The 19,110-nt window shown below is 45.7% G+C and overlaps 1 protein-coding gene across 1 annotated transcript in view; it reads left to right on the plus strand.

Annotated features, from left to right (window-relative positions):
- The window catches only part of NPAS3 (neuronal PAS domain protein 3), an 875,944-nt gene extending 857,807 nt beyond the window's left edge, over positions 1 to 18,137 (plus strand). The window contains exons 11-14 of the mRNA XM_054716524.1: positions 10,639 to 10,786; positions 14,813 to 14,937; positions 16,755 to 17,410; positions 17,445 to 18,137. Coding sequence (XP_054572499.1) covers positions 10,639 to 10,786; positions 14,813 to 14,937; positions 16,755 to 17,410; positions 17,445 to 18,137 — 1,622 coding nt within the window. The remainder of the gene's footprint in view (positions 1 to 10,638; positions 10,787 to 14,812; positions 14,938 to 16,754; positions 17,411 to 17,444) is intronic.
- Positions 18,138 to 19,110: the final 973 nt, after the last annotated feature.

Below are 19,110 nucleotides of genomic sequence, written 5' to 3' on the forward strand. Positions count from 1 at the left end.
AATCACATTATCTGTACCAACACAGTGAGTTAGTGAAATGATACTGGTATTCTAAAACCAAAGGAGTTTTAGGTCCTCTTTTTTTTCACACTGTGAGCAAGATCTTCTTAGGATTTTTTTTCTTTTTTGTCACCTCACTGAAGTCATTGAGCCCATCTCATCGATTCTTTAGGCCAAACTGACCAAATCAACATGCCAAGGTTTGAATATTAAACCATTCAGATCAGCAATTATTTGAGCATCTTTGCCTATTACCCTCCAGCTCTCCACTGCTCAGGAGGTATTGACCGCGAGATGACTAGTCCTGTCTAGTCTTGTCACCTGGAGTCGCACATTCCAGTTACCCAGAGCATCTGTGTCACTCTTCGAGGTAAACGGAGTAGCACAGCCATCTACTCCTCCACCTCTAGCAGTAGCCTGAGAAACAGAAGAGCATACTGCAAATGCTAAACCAGACAAGAAACTCTCCATGTACCTTCTAATCCAGCCTTTTGTCCACAGAAGATGTTGAATTTGTCTTGACATAGCCCTACGGTTCTTCCCTGGTCAAACCAGCAACAACTCTCTAAAACCTGGAAAGAGTGGCCTGAAGGAAAACTTCCTCCAGGCCCAGGGCTCTGGAGCTGTGGGACTTGAGAGAAAAGAAGAGACCATGGAGAGGAGGCCGCTCTCCCTCCCTGGGGGCCTGAGGGATGAGGAAACTGGAAGGGTTATTTCCGAATGGGAGGAGGACTTCCAGCTTGTCTATGTGATCGTGTAGAGTTAAAAAGCATGGTCTGCCCAATATACTTGGAGGTGTTAAAAAAAATACAGCAGCCTAAGTATTTCTTTCTTAATTACTAAATTCTATACTTCCTAACAAAACGAATGCACAGCTACCTGGCATAATGCATTCCATGCTGTTTTGCATCAATAAACCCTACACTTTCCTCCTGAAGGCGTCTCATCACCAATGCAAGCCGACTGCTTAATGCAGGACTAATTAGTATATCCCCTTCCAGTCTGCAGGCCCTCCATTGTAATTCCTTCCCAGCTCATTTTTTTCCACAACGCAGCATCAATCAAAGTAAGTGCCCTGCCTGCCTAGGAAACACAAGATGTCCTCCATGCATTTGTCATCTGCCACACAAACAAAGGGGGAATTTAATTGTTGATTTGGGTATGCTGCCATTGCACTCGGGAGCGGAAGCTGGGAGTGAAGGGAGAAGGGAAGGGGTCAAGTTTGATGTGTGGGCTAAATCCAGAGAGCACAGGGGACCCTCTTCTATTTTCTGACCTTAGCCATTTTCAGGGCTGACTCTTCAGGGATTTAGATGCAGCCTAATCATTGGCTGGACTTCTTTCCCCAAAGCAAGTGATGTTTCTGCTTCTCCCATATGAATATGAAAATTCCCATGAAAGCGAATGCGTGTAACAGCCACCATGTCTGACTTTTTTCAAAAGCCAAGTTAGCCCATATTGTGTGCCTGTCCACGATAGAGACTGTCACACAGAGACAAAATAAAGCCAGGTTTTTATGCAGGAGTGAATTAGTGTTATTATTTTATGTATTTTCAGGGGGTGGGGTCAGGGAGGAGTGGGAAATGCTGGTTTGGGCTTTTCAAGTTCAGGGACAGGCAAACTCAGACCACAGAGACTAGCATGGCTCTAACCACCCACAGGCCAACTGTCCCTGCTGCAGTGCATTACAGAAATGCAGATGTTCAGGCCTCTCCCAGGCTCCTGAATCTGAGTCTGCAGTTAACAAGATCCCGCTGACCCAATTTACGTTAAAGCTTCAGAAGTACTGACTATACTAGTATTCAGAAGGCAGTTTTACATTGAGTAAAAGTAAATACAAATCGACTAAGGATTTAAGGACTTTATTTTAAATTTATTAATAGTAGTAAAATATGAGTAGTGAATTGGCTCTCGGGGTCTCTCAATCAGTGTTCCAATGAAATGAGTATGTGATTACTTGCTAAAGCTATTAACTTCTTTAAAAAGTTGTAAAAGTTTAAATGTCAGTGGGGAAAGTTGAGTAAAAAAGTAGTAATAGTCAACTCATCATCAAAAGGCCTTCAGTTTTCTCTCCAGGTTAATATTTTCCTATGTAATTGATTACATGTACGAATATTCCTGTTCCATTTTCCTGCTCAAGTTCATCTAACATTTGTGAGTACTTCCTATATGCAAAACTTGGTGGTATTGCTCAAAGGTTCCAAAAATAACCAATATATGGTCTCTACCTTCAAGGAGTTTGCATACTGATAGGAAAGACAGCATGAAACAGCCCATTTTGAAAAGGAGGCATAAAAGGAGGACTATTAAGGTATATAAACAAAACACAGAAGCCCCAGAGGGAGGGGCAACTAAGGGAGGATGGAGAAGTCCCACAGGAAGCATTTTTCCCTGGACCTTGAAAGAAGGTGGCAAGAAGCCACGCTGGCGGAGATATTGGGGGTGGGGTGGGGGGTAAGTGCACACCAGGCTTAGAAGGACACGAAGTACAATCAATCACACACAACCTTTTCTCCCTAATCTCAGAGAGTTAGCCAAAGCTTCGATTTGACTGATACATCCTAATACAATTCTAATGTGGATTCCTGGTGTTTTTTCTTAGTACTATTTTAATTAGTAGTTGCTTTAATTATTTTTTTTTTTAAAAAGAACACCTGATATTTGAGAGAAAATAACCCTTAGCTCTTATAAACCATTATCAGGAAAAAAAATACTTCTAAGTCATCCATTTTAACATAGAACAATTAACTTAAAAACAATTCCATTACTACTTATAATAGCATCTTGTTCTTTACCTTCCATAAACTATATATTTAAAAAATACTTGCCTTAACATAAACCCATTTAATGATACCCTGCATATCTCAAAAAGACCTCAAACTTTTTTTACACAAATGAGCAGCATATGATTTAATTTGCGCATGTCTTTAGCATACAATGTTGTTGTTTTCCATAATGTAGGGTTAACTGAGGATCAGGTTATTGGAACCCATTTATGAACATCCACATCTGCTCTGGCTTCCTAGAATTTTCAGTGGGGCCTATCAGCTAGAATTCATCTAGTTACAAATAACAGAAAACCCAAGTAAAATGACTTATAGTTTCTCTGTAATTATCTTTCACTTCATGATCAAAAAACAGCTGGAGAACCACCAATCGTTAGTCCTTCACAGGAAGTGCCCACAGTCAGGAAAGGGTCAGTCCTTGTTTTATTTTCATTTTTGGAAAGAAAATATTCCCTTAGGCCCTCTAGTAGAGAGACACCCCTTTATGTCTCATTGTCCAGTGTTTCATCAAATACCTAAACCTAAGCCACACACGGGCAGGGGTGGAATTAACATGGCTGGTTTAAAGAATCAAGGTTTATCCCCCGGGACTTGGGAGGAGACCATCAAACATAAAACCCCGGAGTAGAGCTGTAGCCAGAGGACGTGGCAGAATAGCGGGGAACAGTCAACCATCAGGGCTATGGGGAAGGGTAACATTCTCACAACAAAGGCCTTGGGTTTCTGAAAATCTGCAGAACAAGTGAACAAATGGAATCTGCCTGGGCTGCTTTAAATATCACTGATTTTACAGAACACTAGTTTTTGTATGTCCATGCCTCACCACTTTCGTATTTCGTATTGAAGATGTTTAGTGGATTTAATGAAGTGACTGCACCCAGAAACACAGGGTCCCTGAGAGGACATAAAATAAATCTGAGTATAAGATCCACCTTCATCCCTTTTGCCTTTTTGGAGTTCTCCCTACATTCCAACTTAACCTCCCCAAGACTCCATCACTCTTCAATTCTAAAGGGAGGAGAAGAATTCATCCAGGCCAGACACACACCCCCACACACACACGCCCATGCTTTCCATCATGGTTGTCACTATTATAAATGTATTAGTGACAATGACTGACAAAGGCCTGTCTCCCGTTCAAAGGCAAATAGAAGTAGAGGCAAACAGAAATCATCTCCCACAGTAGAGAGACGTCCCCTGGAGTCTCGCTGTCCAGGGCTTCCTCATATTCCAAACTTAAACCAACTACTGGCAAGGGGAGTGGAATGTCTGTGACTCAGTGAGATGCTATAGGAGAGAGAGGCCCACAGCAGGTGCCTGGCACAGCGGAGACATTCAAAAAAATATTTAGTGAGAGAGAGACTAAATCCACCATTTCCCTCATTTCTTAGCCACGATTCTTTCTTAATTCCACACTGAAGATTCACTGCTTCTCCCTTTTATACTAAATCCCTACCAACAAAAAGGAAGCATGGGGCTAAAAATCCTCTGACCTTAACTGTTTTAGGTGGAGAAGGGCAGGAACGTGTGGTACTGAGCTCCCTGGTTGGACTGAAACAGCTTGAAAAAATATCTGTGATCTCAGATGTCACTCATGCCCGCAAGTACTTCGATCCTTCCTGTCCTAGGACACCTTACCATCACTGTTTAAAAGCTTTGGTCTCCAAATCAGTACATTATCATGAAGAAAAGGGGAATTTATTTTTTAAACTTAACAAATTGACATGTTCTAAATCAATGAAAAGTTTTCTGCATGATTCAATATTAACAGTTAATAAAAATCTATCAATTGGCTGGGGTATAGGAAAAAACCTCTTCTGAGGTTATAAATCACACAGATAGCAACTCAAGCAGGGCCTGTCATTAGCGTATTAGGGGGAAAATCCATAGATGATGCATAGTTGTTCACAGAACATCCACAGGTCTCTGTCCTTAAGCTCGGAACTCAGATTAAGTATCAAATATTACTAAATGTTACCAAATATTGCTCAGCATATAGATTTGCAAAAAAAAAAGACAACAACAACAACCCTAAAAACCAATTCATGGATGCCTGCTATTTAAGACATCTAGCTCACTAATTGCAAAATCTTTAGGAAAGTCTGCCCAGCATCAAAGCCTTGGTTGATCCTATGAGCAATTCTAAATGAAAAACTGTCTCCATTGTGAGTAAATAAAGCACTTAATGCAGTTTCTGGCTCTAATGCTGTTTCTCCTGTGGGTTTTGAAAATGACCTTCCTGAAAGCATCAAGGACTATAACTTTTTAGATAAAGAAACTTGTTCTTGTTTTAAGTCTGTGTCAGGTTCATTCCCCTATAAGCCCACAGTTTTCAAAAGCAGAGGAAAAAGTAATCCAGAATTTTTTTTAAAAAATCCTGTTTCCAGAATGAAGTTGCCTGTCAGCCTGCCTTGGGCCTTAGGTGGAAAAGCAGAGATTAAAGAGTCAGTATTCTTTTTCATGTTTCATCTGCCAGTTTGTGAATGTAGAAAGAGAACCAGTGGCTATAGCTAAGCACCCAACTGTGGTATTAAGTAGAAACTCTCTCTCTCTCTCTCTCTCTTTCTCTCTCTCTCTCCCCCCCTTTCCTCTTTCACACACACACACACACACACACACACACACACACACAGTCCACATTAGTGAATTCAAAATAATTTTTGAGTTTCCAGCACAAGGCGTCCGCTCTCCATTCTCTGCAGCCATTGATGAAGGTACCTCAGGAGGGGTGAATGGCGCTGCAGATGCGTCCTCCTATCGCCACAACGATAATGAAGCTCTTTGTTCAGCCCTGTGAATGTGAAGTGTGAAATCTCCGATGATCTCACCATTTCCTATTTATTCTATACTTACCTGAATACGCCAAGTATTGCAGCTTTTTAATGCATATGCAAGCCACTAAAATGTCCTTTTGTGAGACACTTTGCTAAAAGGCCGCTTTTGATGCGTGTTCTCCATCTCCTCTTCAAACTGAATTAGACTGCTTCCTTCTTTTTAAGACACAAGTAACTCACTATTTAGAGCCTTTGGCTTTGATTTTGTAGAACAGCCCAACAGGAAGAGACCATGTTCTCTTTTATTCTCCATATTTCTGAAGGCAAACTTGGACCGATTTGTTTTGATTTACGAACAGAATTATGTTCCTGCCGTGAACACAGGCTTCCTTTATGTCCTTTCAGTCCTCAGTCTATCTTTGTGGACCAAGTTTTCCCCCCCAAAAAAACAACTGAACCGCCTCTGTTGGTAACTGCAGAGCCATGGCCGTGTGCTTCAGCAAAAGAGGCCCTCAGGTTTGGGGGGACGGCAGCACATCTCTTGCATCCCTACCAGCAAGCCCCAACCCATTGACCCGGTGACATTTAAAAAAGTTATTCAATAATACTGAGCATCCAGTCTTTGGCTGAGGAATGGAGAGCGGGGAGTGGGGGCGGGGGGTTATATTTGATGTAAAAAGCCACATGTTCAGTCACGTGTTCTGGAACATTGGCTCTCTGCAGTTTTCTTTTGATTGAACCATATTTGCCACCCCCTTCACACTTGGGGGTGATGGGTTCTGATGCGGCCAGCCCCGGCTAGTGAAATGAGCAGCCTGGCACAGTGCAGCCAGGAGCAGCTACGGCTCGGGGTCTGTACTGTGTTGTTCTCACAGTGGAGTCGCCTCTCTCCTCTGAACACGGTTTGTAACTCAGGCACCTTTAGCTTGGAAGGTAGGGTGGCACTGATGCCAGGTTCATGGCTTTCCTCGGAGTGATGACAGCCAAAGCAGTGGTTACACCCTAGACTTCAGAGTAAAAAAGAGCAGGCTCTTGCCCTGACGAGTTTGGCTCAGTGGATAGAGCATAGGCCTGTGGACTCAAGGGTCCCAGGTTCGATTCCGGTCAAGGGCATGTACCTTGGTTGCGGGCACATCCCCAGTAGGAGGTGTGCAGGAAGCAGCTGATTGATGTTTCTCTCTCATCGATGTTTCTAACTCTCTATCCCTCTCTCTTCCTCTCTGTAAAAAATCAATAAAATATATCTTAAAAAAAAAAAAATAGCAGGCTCTTGCGTGGTAGCAGAGACGTTCACAGTCACACCTGGGACCCTTCGAGATTGTAAGTGAACCTGGGAAAGAGGTCCTCGTCCTCCCTCTACCTTCATGTTTGCCCTCTAACAGCTAAGAAAAGACCACTTACATGTTTGGGGATCCTTTAAGAAAAACTAATTCCTATAGCACAACTTTAAAGACGTAATTCTACAGGTGTGATGATGTGATTAATGAATTCAGTGAGAGACACACAGGCTGCGCTACCAAACAGTGTGGAAAGCAAAAGGTAGACTTGGGCATAAACCACAAAGAAGGTGCTAGGGTAAGTGTCCGACCACATCATGACGTCAGGTTAAAGACAGGGCCCGCCCAGGCCTTTCCTCTCTCTCTAGGTCCTCTCTTTATAGTTGGAGCACATTGTTATGACATTACTCCCAGACTCTTTTCAAGGGACAATTAACCATATTTTAAGGACTTTCACAACAAATGACTTACATCATGCTTATTTCTGTTTTTCCTCACACAAAAAAAAAAATTTATGAAATACACTGATACAAACATCCTCTCATTTCTATCACAAGCTAAAACTCAAAAATAAAAACAACAGCTACTGGATTAAAGAGAATCGAAAAAAGTTTTGTGTTTTTCAAAGTATCTAATTAATTACAAACTAACTTATTACAAACTGGCACCAAGCTTGGACATGTGAGCTCAAGAAAGGCTGGTAGATCCTGCCTCTGGCCCAGCTGGAATGATCCAGCTGATCTGCCAATATGATTTTTTTTTTTAAAGCAGTGGGGGGGGCGGGGGGAGTTTAATCCAAAAGTCACAGAGTTATATTCTGGAGCCCCAAGAAAAATATTTTCCTTTTTTATTTTAAACGAAGCAAAATTCCACTATAACCTCTTTAATGGGGCCTCTTGAAAAACAAAAGCAACTAGGCAATACTCTGGTCATCAGTGGATGCCACCGTGGGAGCTAACTCAGTGCCTTATCCTAGTTATGTAGATTCCCACCAACACGTGGGGTCTCATTCAGAAAACGCTAATCCTCGGGAAATAGTCATAATCTAAGACCATGGTAAAATGGTGACCTTTTAAGAATTCTGTTTGTCAGGCTGGTTGCGGGGAGCGGGGTAGAATAATGAATTAAGTCAAACTTTTCCTCAGCCGAGCAAGGGTGGGCTCCCAGATCTGCTCTGTGGCATTCACCAGGGTAAGTTAAGGCACTCAACTAGCTCCTGACGCCCAAGGAACCCCTTGTCAGTCCTTTCACAACCACTTCCTCACATCAAAATTTACCTGGCCTCTCTTTCAGTAGGTCTCGCGCCTTTACTAGATGGCCCTTGGCCTGGGTGATGAAGAAGGCTGTATTAATGTATGCATAGGCCCTAATAAATTTGTATTTATCTTCTCAGGAAGCACAGATGCACTTAAGCACACCAAGAGTCATACTGCCTTAACTCAAAAAGATGACACCACCCTTCCATAGCACAGCAGGGACCCCCCCAGGGAGGGAGACATTTTGCTGGCTTTGCATTTCAAATTTGAGATTTTTTATTTCTTTGATTGTCTCTAAGTAAGAGGAAGTATTAGGAAGAGGGGCTGATCTTTATGTTGATTCTGTACATTCTAATTTGACTATAATTCCTTTCTCACTTTGACCCTTTCTATGCAAAGTATTCTGGGGATATGCATGTATTTTAAATTTGTCTGCTTTGGGTCAAAAATCCAGAATCCCCAGCCATCTAAGTGGTCTACCATCTCAGTGTTTTCTTCATGTGCTTCAAAAAATAGACTTCTTAGACTCTTCACCTTTGTTAAATAACTAGAACCATTCAAAATAATTCCTTGTTCCAGTTACACAGCTGATAGAATTATACACCAATCCCTGATTGGGGGCTATCAACTTTCTCTGTGAAAACAGTGGGCAGAATTTCATAACCCATCATTCCTCTATTAACAGTTAACCAGGTTGAGAGGATTTGAATAAAGCACATCTCGTTGCATGCAACAATAGTTTGACAGAGAGCTGTGTGACATAGTATTTTACTGCTCTCAGCTTCACCACGCGGTCTTATAGGCTGGGAAGCCATGCACGCAGAATGGCAGAACTTACAATCGCCCACAAAAGGCGAGTACAATGCTACCTGTGGAGCCTGGCCACCAGCAGATGACAGTCCCGGGACTTAAAACCACCCTCAGCTGTCGAATAGTTATGGAATAGAACTTGCTACTACTTGAAGCCCTCATCAAAGCAAGGCTTTCTCAAGCAACTGTTAAGATATATAATTATTCAGCTTTACAACCATCCATTTAGTGTGTTGTGAGAAAAGGGAGGAATGGGAGAAAGGCGTTGACGTTTATATGTTTATGGGTATAATAGGTGGAGGTTTGATTTTTGATCACTTTCGGGGCCAGGAAGAGTGGCTCAGACATGACAGCAAAGTGCTTCACCATCCTTAAACACTTAAACACAGCTCTTTTCCAAAGTGACTTCCCTTTACTCATCTACCCCCCCCCCAAAAAAAAAAATCAAAATGTACTTCATGAAACTATTGTATATGAAGCACTTATTAGCCGTAATTAAATGGACAATATGAATTTACTACGTCTTTAGGACTCTGGCTTGTTCTGGTTTAGAGCAAGATGATTAATGCAAATACATATTACTTGAGATAACCATTTAGCAGCTAATTTAGCCAAATTTATTACAGCAGTTAGAGCTTTTTCATTTTAGCAGACAGAGACAAGGACATGCCAAAAGTGGGTGATGTGGACGAGTGCACACTGCCCTCTAGTGGCCAGCCGGCTGGCAGGCTGCTGGGGGGTGTGGAGTCGCTGCCATGCGTATCCAAGCAATAGCAGAGGATTTGCACGTTTCCGGCATCTTTTTAAACCATTCCCACCCATAGCACTTTATTTCAGGGGTGATTTACTGCATTTTCCCCCTTTTACTAGCTCAGGAATACCCAGATACAAGTCAAATCAATTTCGACTTGGCAAGATTTTGGTTAACGTATCATTTTTAACATCTGCATTTTAAAGCTCTCTTTCAGTGGGTATTTAATGGCACCGTTTCACATTACTGATTGTTTTTACTTGTTCCTTCATTTTGGGCCATATTTCAGCGTCTGTGTGGGGCTGTCACTCTGTTTGGCTCCAGCCAAGTCAATTCCGTGCCTCCCTTAGGCCAGCATTTCTCTCTGACTCGGTTGGGAAATTTATTTTGTTCCAACATTCCGTCAAGTCTCACCAGAATTTCCCCTGACTGACCAATGTAAATTTAGTTCATACATGGACTATAAATTCTGTTGCACAAGATCAAAAGGAACAGATGCACAAGGACGCTTGGTTGACGCTTCCCGCTCGCACCGAGGTGAACCATCAAAGGAGGGGTGAAGTATCTCCGGAAACGACTTGAACATCCAGAATCTCAAAGAGGTCTACCTCGAAGCTATGAATAAATCTGTACACATTTGCCTTCGTTGCCATCTGATGGCGAACCCATTGACAATATCCACACTGCATTAGGGATTCTGTGAGCCAAAAAGATTTGTAGTCCTTTTATTCTCCCTTTCACTCCATGGCTGCCCAAAATGGAACCAAGTCTCGCTACGAATGCTAGCAACCCTCACTGGGGAGACGCTGCTCCACTGAATTGTTGATTTTATTTGTTCTGCTGATGGCATTCTACATTAAGCATACAGGGAAACACCCTGGCTGAATGCGGTCCTCCCCTTTCTAAGCTTGAGGTTTTGCAGACATGACAATCATCTCGTCCCAGTCTTAATATGCAGGGCCTTCTGTTTTGTTTTCCCCCCAGTGCTGAATAAGGGCCAGTGTGTGACGAAGTACTACCGTTGGATGCAGAAGAACGGAGGCTATATCTGGATACAGTCTAGTGCCACCATAGCTATTAATGCCAAGAATGCGAATGAGAAGAACATCATCTGGGTGAATTATCTTCTTAGGTATATTTTCCAATTCTTGTTTGCTTCTGTTTCAGCCATAAAATAGGCATCCCAATGGTTAGTAACTGGCATGTTGTGTTATCTCTTGACGGTATCAGGTGTGCAATTATGTGGAAATTCTGCCTTTCTTTCCACAAGAGTCAAAGAAAGGTGAAAAGATCAAAGCTATGTGGGAAGGGACTTCCAGGGCAGAGTCACAACACTGTCAATAATTCTTGGTCTGTCAGCATTTGGAAAGCTCTGCAGAAGCTGCTTTGGTTTCCCCACAAATGCTCAGGCCATAAAAAGAATATAGACGTTTGCCTAAAGCTGATGCCTTCAAAAGCACCCCCTTCTCCACACGTTCGTACACGCACTCACACACTCCGATCCTTGTGAAAATTAAGCAAAGGGGGATGAAATTAAGCAAGGTACATTATAGTTCTCCTGTATCCCATGCCTTTGAATCCCCCAGCATATTGGATTGAAGTTTTGATAAGCAAAGTAACTTGCTTTGCTAGAATCAAGATAATCCTATATAATAAAAGGGTAATATGCAAATCAACCGGACGGCAGAACTACCAGTCACTATGACATGCACTGGCCACCAGGGGGCAGATGCTCAATGCAAGAGGATGTCCGACTACCAGCTTAGGCTCCCCACAGGGAGCGGGCCTAAGCTGTCAGTCGGACATCCCCCAAGGGCTCCCGGACTGTGAGAGGGCACAGGCCGGGCTGAGCAAACCCCCCACCAAGTGCACAAATTTCATGCACTGGGCCTCTAGTATCAGTATAAAAATGAAGGCAACCTTCTTTTGCCTATTCTGTGACCTCAGGCAAGTTTTACAACTTTTTTAATGTGCCCTCAAATTGACATCCATGAATGTGGCAACGCTCAAAAGCTTCCTAAATTCTAGCATGCAGCACCATTTCTCAGTCCTTCCTCCTTTCTGCCTTTGGATTTAAACTAGCAAAAAACTAGCCAAGACCAAAGCCTGGGTGGTCTGCGTTTGGGGGCAAGCTTTGTGGGAGGTTCTCCACCAATCCTGTCATGGAGCTATCTGACCGTTCAGCTGGCTCCCTCCCACCGCTGTCATTCCCGTCTCTGGCTCCCCTTGGCCTGCAGCCACCAAGCAGAGCCCACACGTGGTCTGAGTAGGAAAACTTCCAATAGGTCTTATGAATGGAAGTTGTTGCCCTTTGGCTGATAATCTAGACAGGGAGTACTTGAATCCCATTTTTCTTTGAGACAGCCAAATGGAGCTGAGATGCTGACAACCATGGCTCATCAGCACGCTGACCCTTCAGAGTGTGTTCATGCACGTTGGTGATGACTTGAAGGCATGAATGTGCTTGCTACCAATAGCATATCAATCAGACACTAATGATTATTGCTCTAGAGAGGGCTTTAATGTGCACCACTTAAAAGAGTCTTCATTTATCTACTTTTTTTTCCCATTTTTGACCTCTTCTACTCTACATCAATTCTCTCTAGAGGTATGTGTATTTAATTTGGATTCCTCCAAGGCCTGAATTTCATGCAATCATGTATTTATGGCATCAAGAAATCCTTTTATATAAAGGTTATGGAACAGTGGCAATATGTCGAGCAGAAGGTTATAAAAACTTAATGCCAACGAGGAACTAGAATAAGATACTATGGCATTGACAGTATTTTGCTGGGCAAAAAAAAAATGGAGTTGTGCCAAGGAGACCCATTATTATTAAGAACTAGACACAGGTAACAGGGACACCATAGATAAGAAGTCTGTTTCCCACGGTGAGGTACCCGAGGGTGCTAAAACAATCTATATGGTTGTTGCTCCCATTCAGGGAGATTGCTTCCTATTTGGATCTTCCTTACTCACCATCAGCCTCGTGACTTCCTGCTCTGCCTCCAAACGCAGGGCATGAGAAGGGTTAAGGAGAGGTCAGTCCATGCAGCTTCGGGTGAACACTGTTAGTTCAGCCGAGGACCACATGGCACAAGCTCCTGAGTGTTTGGTGACTCTAGTCCATCTAATAACATACGGAGAGGAAGGAATCACATTGGGTACCAAAGACAAGTCTTCAGGCTCAAGAGCCTCAATCTCAGACATGCTAGACCTGTTTCAGCTAACCTGAAGACTCACCTTGAGTTCCATAACTAAAGGCCGTAAGTGTCAAATGACTTGTGAACCTCCATGCCATCTGGACCAAAGGAGACTAATATAGATGGGCTTTAGCAGAAAAAACTCTGCCAAGTGCTAACTCCTTGGTATCACTTCTATAGGCTAGAAATCTAGTAAGAAAAGGACCTGGCCTTGGCAAACAGCAACTATTCAAGTTTGTTTTTCTTTCCCACCTTCTTGTCCTTTGTTCTTCCCTGAGCAATGTGACCATGCTCCTTCTTCCTCCTCAGAATCTCTCCTGGGCTCCATCTAGGCTTGTTGTTCTCTGTTCTGAAATGATTGCTCCCCAGTCTTCCTCCCATTCCCTCACAATGCTCGGTAGAATTACAGACTAGGAATCTTCAGAAACTGCATTAGTGCTAAGACTACCTTCCCACCATTAGTCTCATCTGATTACCTAGAGAAAGCACCGCTGCTGAAGCTAATTCACACTAAGGAGTATGCGCCTGATAATCCATCTTAGCGAATTAACCCTCCCAGAGACAAGTGCAATTTTAGTTACTGAACCAGTGACTCTTTAATATAGGAATTTCACTAGAAATTAGCAAATGATTCGGTAATCCTCTATTGCAGCGGTTCTCAACCTTTCTAACGCCACGACCCTTTAATACAGTTCCTCATGTTGTGGTGACCCCCAACCATAAAATTATTTTCGTTGCTACTTCATAACTGTAATTTCGCTACTGTTAATGAATCGTAATGTAAATATCTGTGTTTTCCGATGGTCTTAGGCGACCCTGCTAGTGACCCACAGGTTGAGAACCGCTGCTGTAGAGCCTAAGACCAGCGGAAAACACAGATATTTACATTATGATTCATTAACAGTAGCAAAATTACAGTTATGAAGTAGCAACGAAAATAATTTTATGGTTGGGGGTCACCACAACATGAGGAACTGTATTAAAGGGTCGAGGCATTAAAAAGGTTGAAAACCACGGCTCTATTGCAAGCCTCTGGTTGGCTAACCATTATGGAAGGTTAGCAGAGGCATCTTCCATTTTGAGGCAAGAGACTTGCCTTGTGGCTTCCGGTTACAGTAGCCTGTACTGCTCATGCCTTGGGCCAGCCTTGGAGTGGCATTTTTAGAAGACAGCTAACTCAGATTGACTGAATATTCTCACTTTTCCAGAAAAGGCTTGTTTCTGAATTTAAAATGGAACAAAAATTAAACATGTTTGTGCAAGTGGGGTTAGATCCTTTCTGTTTAGGGTCTCTTTCACACTGGGACCCTCCCCACCGCAATCAGATTTCCAGCTAACAAGCTACAGGTGTACACCACATGCACAGATGAGAGTGTGATTGTAATGGGTGTGTTGACAGTTCAGTAGCCATAATCCACGCATCCCAGGGTGCACCTGTGCATCTGTCAGATCTTAGGCACTCAGGGCTCTGCCCCTACTCCCCACAGCTTTGGAGCCATCTGAATAACTGAGACGCTCCATCAAGGAGCCAAGACAAGGGTACTGAGGCAATGGACTCATGAGGAGCCCAGGAGAAGACAGGGCACCCCGGGAGTTATGGGAGGGAAATGCTGAGAGTACTTCTCCTTCTCCCTGACCCCCCAGGTGTTATACTGTGAGGAATGTCAAGCAGCACAGTTCCCTGGCCCCTGTGGTACCTGATTATGTAAAAGCTTTTTAGTGGCTTTCATGTAGTATTTGGGTATTCAATCATCGTAGCAGGGTGCACCTGTGCCCCGCACAGGCATCCACGCTTCTGTAAAACTGCCATGATGAACAGAGAAATTGTTTCATGTTTAGTCGTTTACACTCTCTAAACTCCAAAAGTTCGGGGCAAGGAAATGGGAAGAAGACGGTGAAAAGCAAACTATACAGAATGGGTGTGTGCACTCCTGACGAATCCTCCCTCCCCGCAGTAATCCCGAGTACAAGGACACACCGATGGACATCGCACAGCTCCCCCATCTGCCGGAGAAAACTTCGGAATCCTCGGAGACATCGGACTCTGAGTCAGACTCTAAAGACACCTCAGGTATTACAGGTATTACTACTTCTCCGTGCTCTGCAGTTATGGCTTGCCTTTCCGAGCATGAGGGGTGGGTCACGGCAGAGGGCCGTCGTCAGAGCACAGCAACTGGTCCGATTTTATATTAAGACATTTGCTGCATCAAGGTATTACTGAGTCTCTCTTTCTACACATATATGCATACAAACACTGTACTTATACCACCACATACATTATACACACATGTGTGTATATACACAATACTTACATTTCTATGTGATAGTTAGTGTATAAATATACACAAACATTTATGTGTGTAGATACGTACTTATATGTATGTTGTGATATATTTACATACATATAGATATACTGTACTGTATAAATATATGTACACGAATATACTTCATGTCAGCCCTCCACTGGCCATACAGAAGGGGCCCTGCCCTAACCCCAGAGCGAGGGCTGGCCTCTTTACCAGAAGCAGATAGCAGGGCTGTCTCTGGTGCTCAAAGACAGGCTCTGACGACGCACCCCAAATATCCACATCCTCACCAAGCTGGAATGAAGCCTCTAAAGTGGGACACTTAATGCCATTGGCAATGACTCAGGTGCTGGGCTGTTACTCATTTCCTGCATCTCTGCAGAGCAAACCCTTACTTTCCCATTTCTGGTTATTTGGGAAGTAGGCTTTCTGAGTTCTTTGGAGCACAGGAAAATCAATATAAAAATGTACCTTTCCCCCAAGCCCTAGGCCCCTTCACAGACACATAGAGCCAGGGAGCACGGAACTCACAGAATTTCACAGCTGCCCAAAACCCTGAGCCTCTTCTAACCCAACCTCTTTGGCCACGGAACGGAAGGCCCGGGTAGTTGCATGCTTTGTTCAAGGTTCTAGTCCAGGCTGCCATCCAAAAGCATCACGGCAGAGCCATAACACCATCCCTAAATCTTCTGAAGGTTGTGTTCCTGGGAAAATCTATTCTCCCTAAAATGTGTTGGACAGCTAGGGTTCCGGGCCACTCCCCAGCCTTAGGGCACCTGCTCTCCAGGTTTGTAAACACGATCCCTCCCCTCCAGACACAGCCCCAGGGAAGCTCAGGAGGTGAGGGTCACTCACAGAGGATCTGATCGTTTTCCTGTCTCCTAAATTGCATTCGTCTGAACGTTCTGACCTGGGGCAGGAGTTCTAGAACAGACAGCCTCTGCTCCTGGTTTAGGAATGTTGGCCAAAAAGGCAAACGTTGCCCCGTGGAGCGTATATTCTAGTTGGGAGAGACGGAAGTTAATCAAAATGAATAAGACATACGGTGAATCAGATGGTGGTGAATAGTGCAGAGACAAATAACTTTAGGAAAAGAGTATGGTTTTCAATGAACAGTTCGTCACCAGTGGAAGGTGCAAGACCTCTTTAGAAAACCACCTTGCACACCATCATTTTTCTGTGCCACTCACACCTTATTCCAAGATATGTACTCTGACTCCCTCGAGTCGCTTTGCAGGCCCTCTCCATCGTTCACGTACCTGTGACTCTCCTAGGGATCTTATTCAAACACAAAATCTGACGGGTGGGGGCCTGGGACTCTGCCTTTGCAGCAGGCGTCCAGTCATGCCCGTGCTGCTGGGCCAGGGACCACACTTTGCGGAAAGGTCCAGCTAACCTGGGCCCTCAAGGGAGAAAGCAGGGCATCGAGGTGGTGGAGAAGCTCAGGGCCGCAACACAGCTGCCCCGCACCCCCCCCCACCCCAACCCCGCACCCCGCAAGTGAGGGATGAGCCTCGCCCTGCTAACGTGGTGTCTCCTTTGCCTCCTCTTCCCCTCCCGCCACGCCCCCGGCCACCGCGGCCCCACACAGAGGACAATGAGAACTCCAAGTCGGATGAGAAGGGGAACCAGTCGGAGAACAGCGAAGACCCGGAGCCCGACCGGAAAAAGTCGGGCAGCACGTGCGACCAGGACATGAACTGCCACGACCAAGGCCACAGCTCCAGCCATCCCGACAGCCGCGACAGCGACGACAGCTTCGAGCACTCGGACTTTGAGAGCCCCAAGGCCGGGGACGAAGGCTTCGGTGCCCTGGGCCCCATGCAGATCAAGGTGGAGCGCTACGTGGAGAGCGAGTCGGACCCGCGGCTGCGGAACTGCGAGTCCCTCACGTCGGACAGCGCCAAGGACTCGGACAGCGCGGGCGAGGCGGGCGCGCAGGCCTCCAGCAAACACCAGAAGCGCAAGAAGAGGCGGAAACGGCAGAAGGGCGGCAGCTCCAGCCGCCGGCGCCTGTCCAGCGCGTCGAGCCCGGGCCTGGACGCGGGCCTGGTGGAGCCCCCGCGGCTGCTGTCCTCCCCCAACAGTGCCTCGGTGCTCAAGATCAAGACGGAGATCTCCGAACCCATCAACTTCGACAACGACAGCAGCATCTGGAACTACCCGCCCAACAGGGAGATCTCCAGGAACGAGTCCCCCTACAGCATGACCAAGCCCCCCACCTCCGAGCACTTCCCATCCCCGCAGGGTCAGGGCGGCGGCGGGGGGGCGGGGCGGCGGCGGCGGCGGGGGCGCCGGGGGCCTGCACGTGGCCATCCCCGACTCGGTCCTCACCCCGCCCGGCGCAGACGGCGCAGCCACCCGCAAGACTCAGTTTGGCGCCTCGGCCCCCTCGGCCCTGGCCCCCGTCACCTCCGACCCTCTGTCGCCCCCGCTGTCGGCATCCCCGCGGGACAAGCACCCGGGGGGCGGGGGCGGCGGCGGCGGCGGCGGCGGAGGGGGCCCCAGCGCGTCCAACTCCTTGCTGTACACCGGGGACCTGGAGGCGCTGCAGAGGTTGCAGGCGGGCAACGTCGTGCTCCCGCTGGTGCACAGGGTGACCGGGACCCTGGCGGCCACCGGCACGGCCGCGCAGAGGGTCTACACGACGGGCACCATCCGCTACGCGCCCGCCGAGGTGACCCTGGCCATGCAGGGCAACCTGCTGCCCAACGCGCACGCTGTCAACTTCGTGGACGTTAACAGCCCGGGCTTCGGCCTCGACCCCAAGACGCCCATGGAGATGCTCTACCACCACGTGCACCGGCTCAACATGTCCGGACCGTTCGGCGGCGCCGTGAGCGCGGCCAGCCTGACGCAGATGCCCGCGGGCAACGTGTTCACCACGGCCGAGGGGCTCTTCTCCACGCTGCCCTTCCCCGTCTACAGCAACGGCATCCACGCCGCACAGACGCTGGAGCGCAAGGACGACTGAGGCCCGGGCCGGCCGGGGCGGTCCGCGGGGAGGCATCGGGGGCGGCGTTTTCCTTTAGACCTTTATTCGAGCACTTTGAATTTGAGCAGGTCAGCGTCTTCTCTCCACACGACGGTCCCCATCCCATCCCCCCCCCTTTCTTTAACTTGACTTATTCTTTCCTGTAAAGATATGTTTTATTTTTTGGCCTTCCGAGGGTCAGACGACCGGTTGCCTGCCGTTTTGTCTTCTTCTTGAGATGTGTGTTGGGTTGTTTTGCTTTCCTTTGCATCTTTATGAAGATGTCTTTAATGCGCATATGCCTCTGCCATAGAATACTCGGTCTTGTGGTCGAGAGATTTCTCAAGTGACAACCATCGGGTTTTCTTCCTAAAGATCTTGATGTGATCAAGATCGCAAGAGACAAGCATCAACGATGTGCCCTGTTTGACTAAGTCAAACGAAATGGGGTGGCTTTTTGGTTTTGTTCCTAATTCCTTTAAAAAAAATAGGGGGATAGTATTTTAGAATTTTTATGCAGAATTTAATTCTCTTTTTATGGTTAAGATTTTAAGGTTTTTTCTTACTTGCACATACAAATAATTTGGGTTCTTAAACTTAATTTCTGGCCTGTGACTAGAATGTTTAAAACAACAACAACAACAACAACGGTGGGACTAAATGTTAATTACTGAAACATTAACTTAATTTCTAAAACCATGGTGCTATCATTTATTAATCTGTAATGTCTTCATACAGAATGCAGCTCCTGGGCTGGGTTTTGGGGGAAAAGTGTGTTCTGTCCTGGCCTGGAGTCCATTGCTGCAGTCTCCTTGGTTAGTTAAGACAAAGCCCTCATTAACGTTTGCTGCAGGACTTAAAATGTTTTACCTCCCAACTAACAAACGTAGCCTCACATTCACTGTAATGGGTCAGTGAAGCCCTTTTTGAAGGGGCTTTGGGGAAACTCGATCAAACCGGTTGAGGAGCAGGT

The sequence above is a fragment of the Eptesicus fuscus genome, chromosome 5 (genome assembly GCF_027574615.1).
Source record: "Eptesicus fuscus isolate TK198812 chromosome 5, DD_ASM_mEF_20220401, whole genome shotgun sequence".
NCBI lineage: Eukaryota > Metazoa > Chordata > Mammalia > Chiroptera > Vespertilionidae > Eptesicus > Eptesicus fuscus.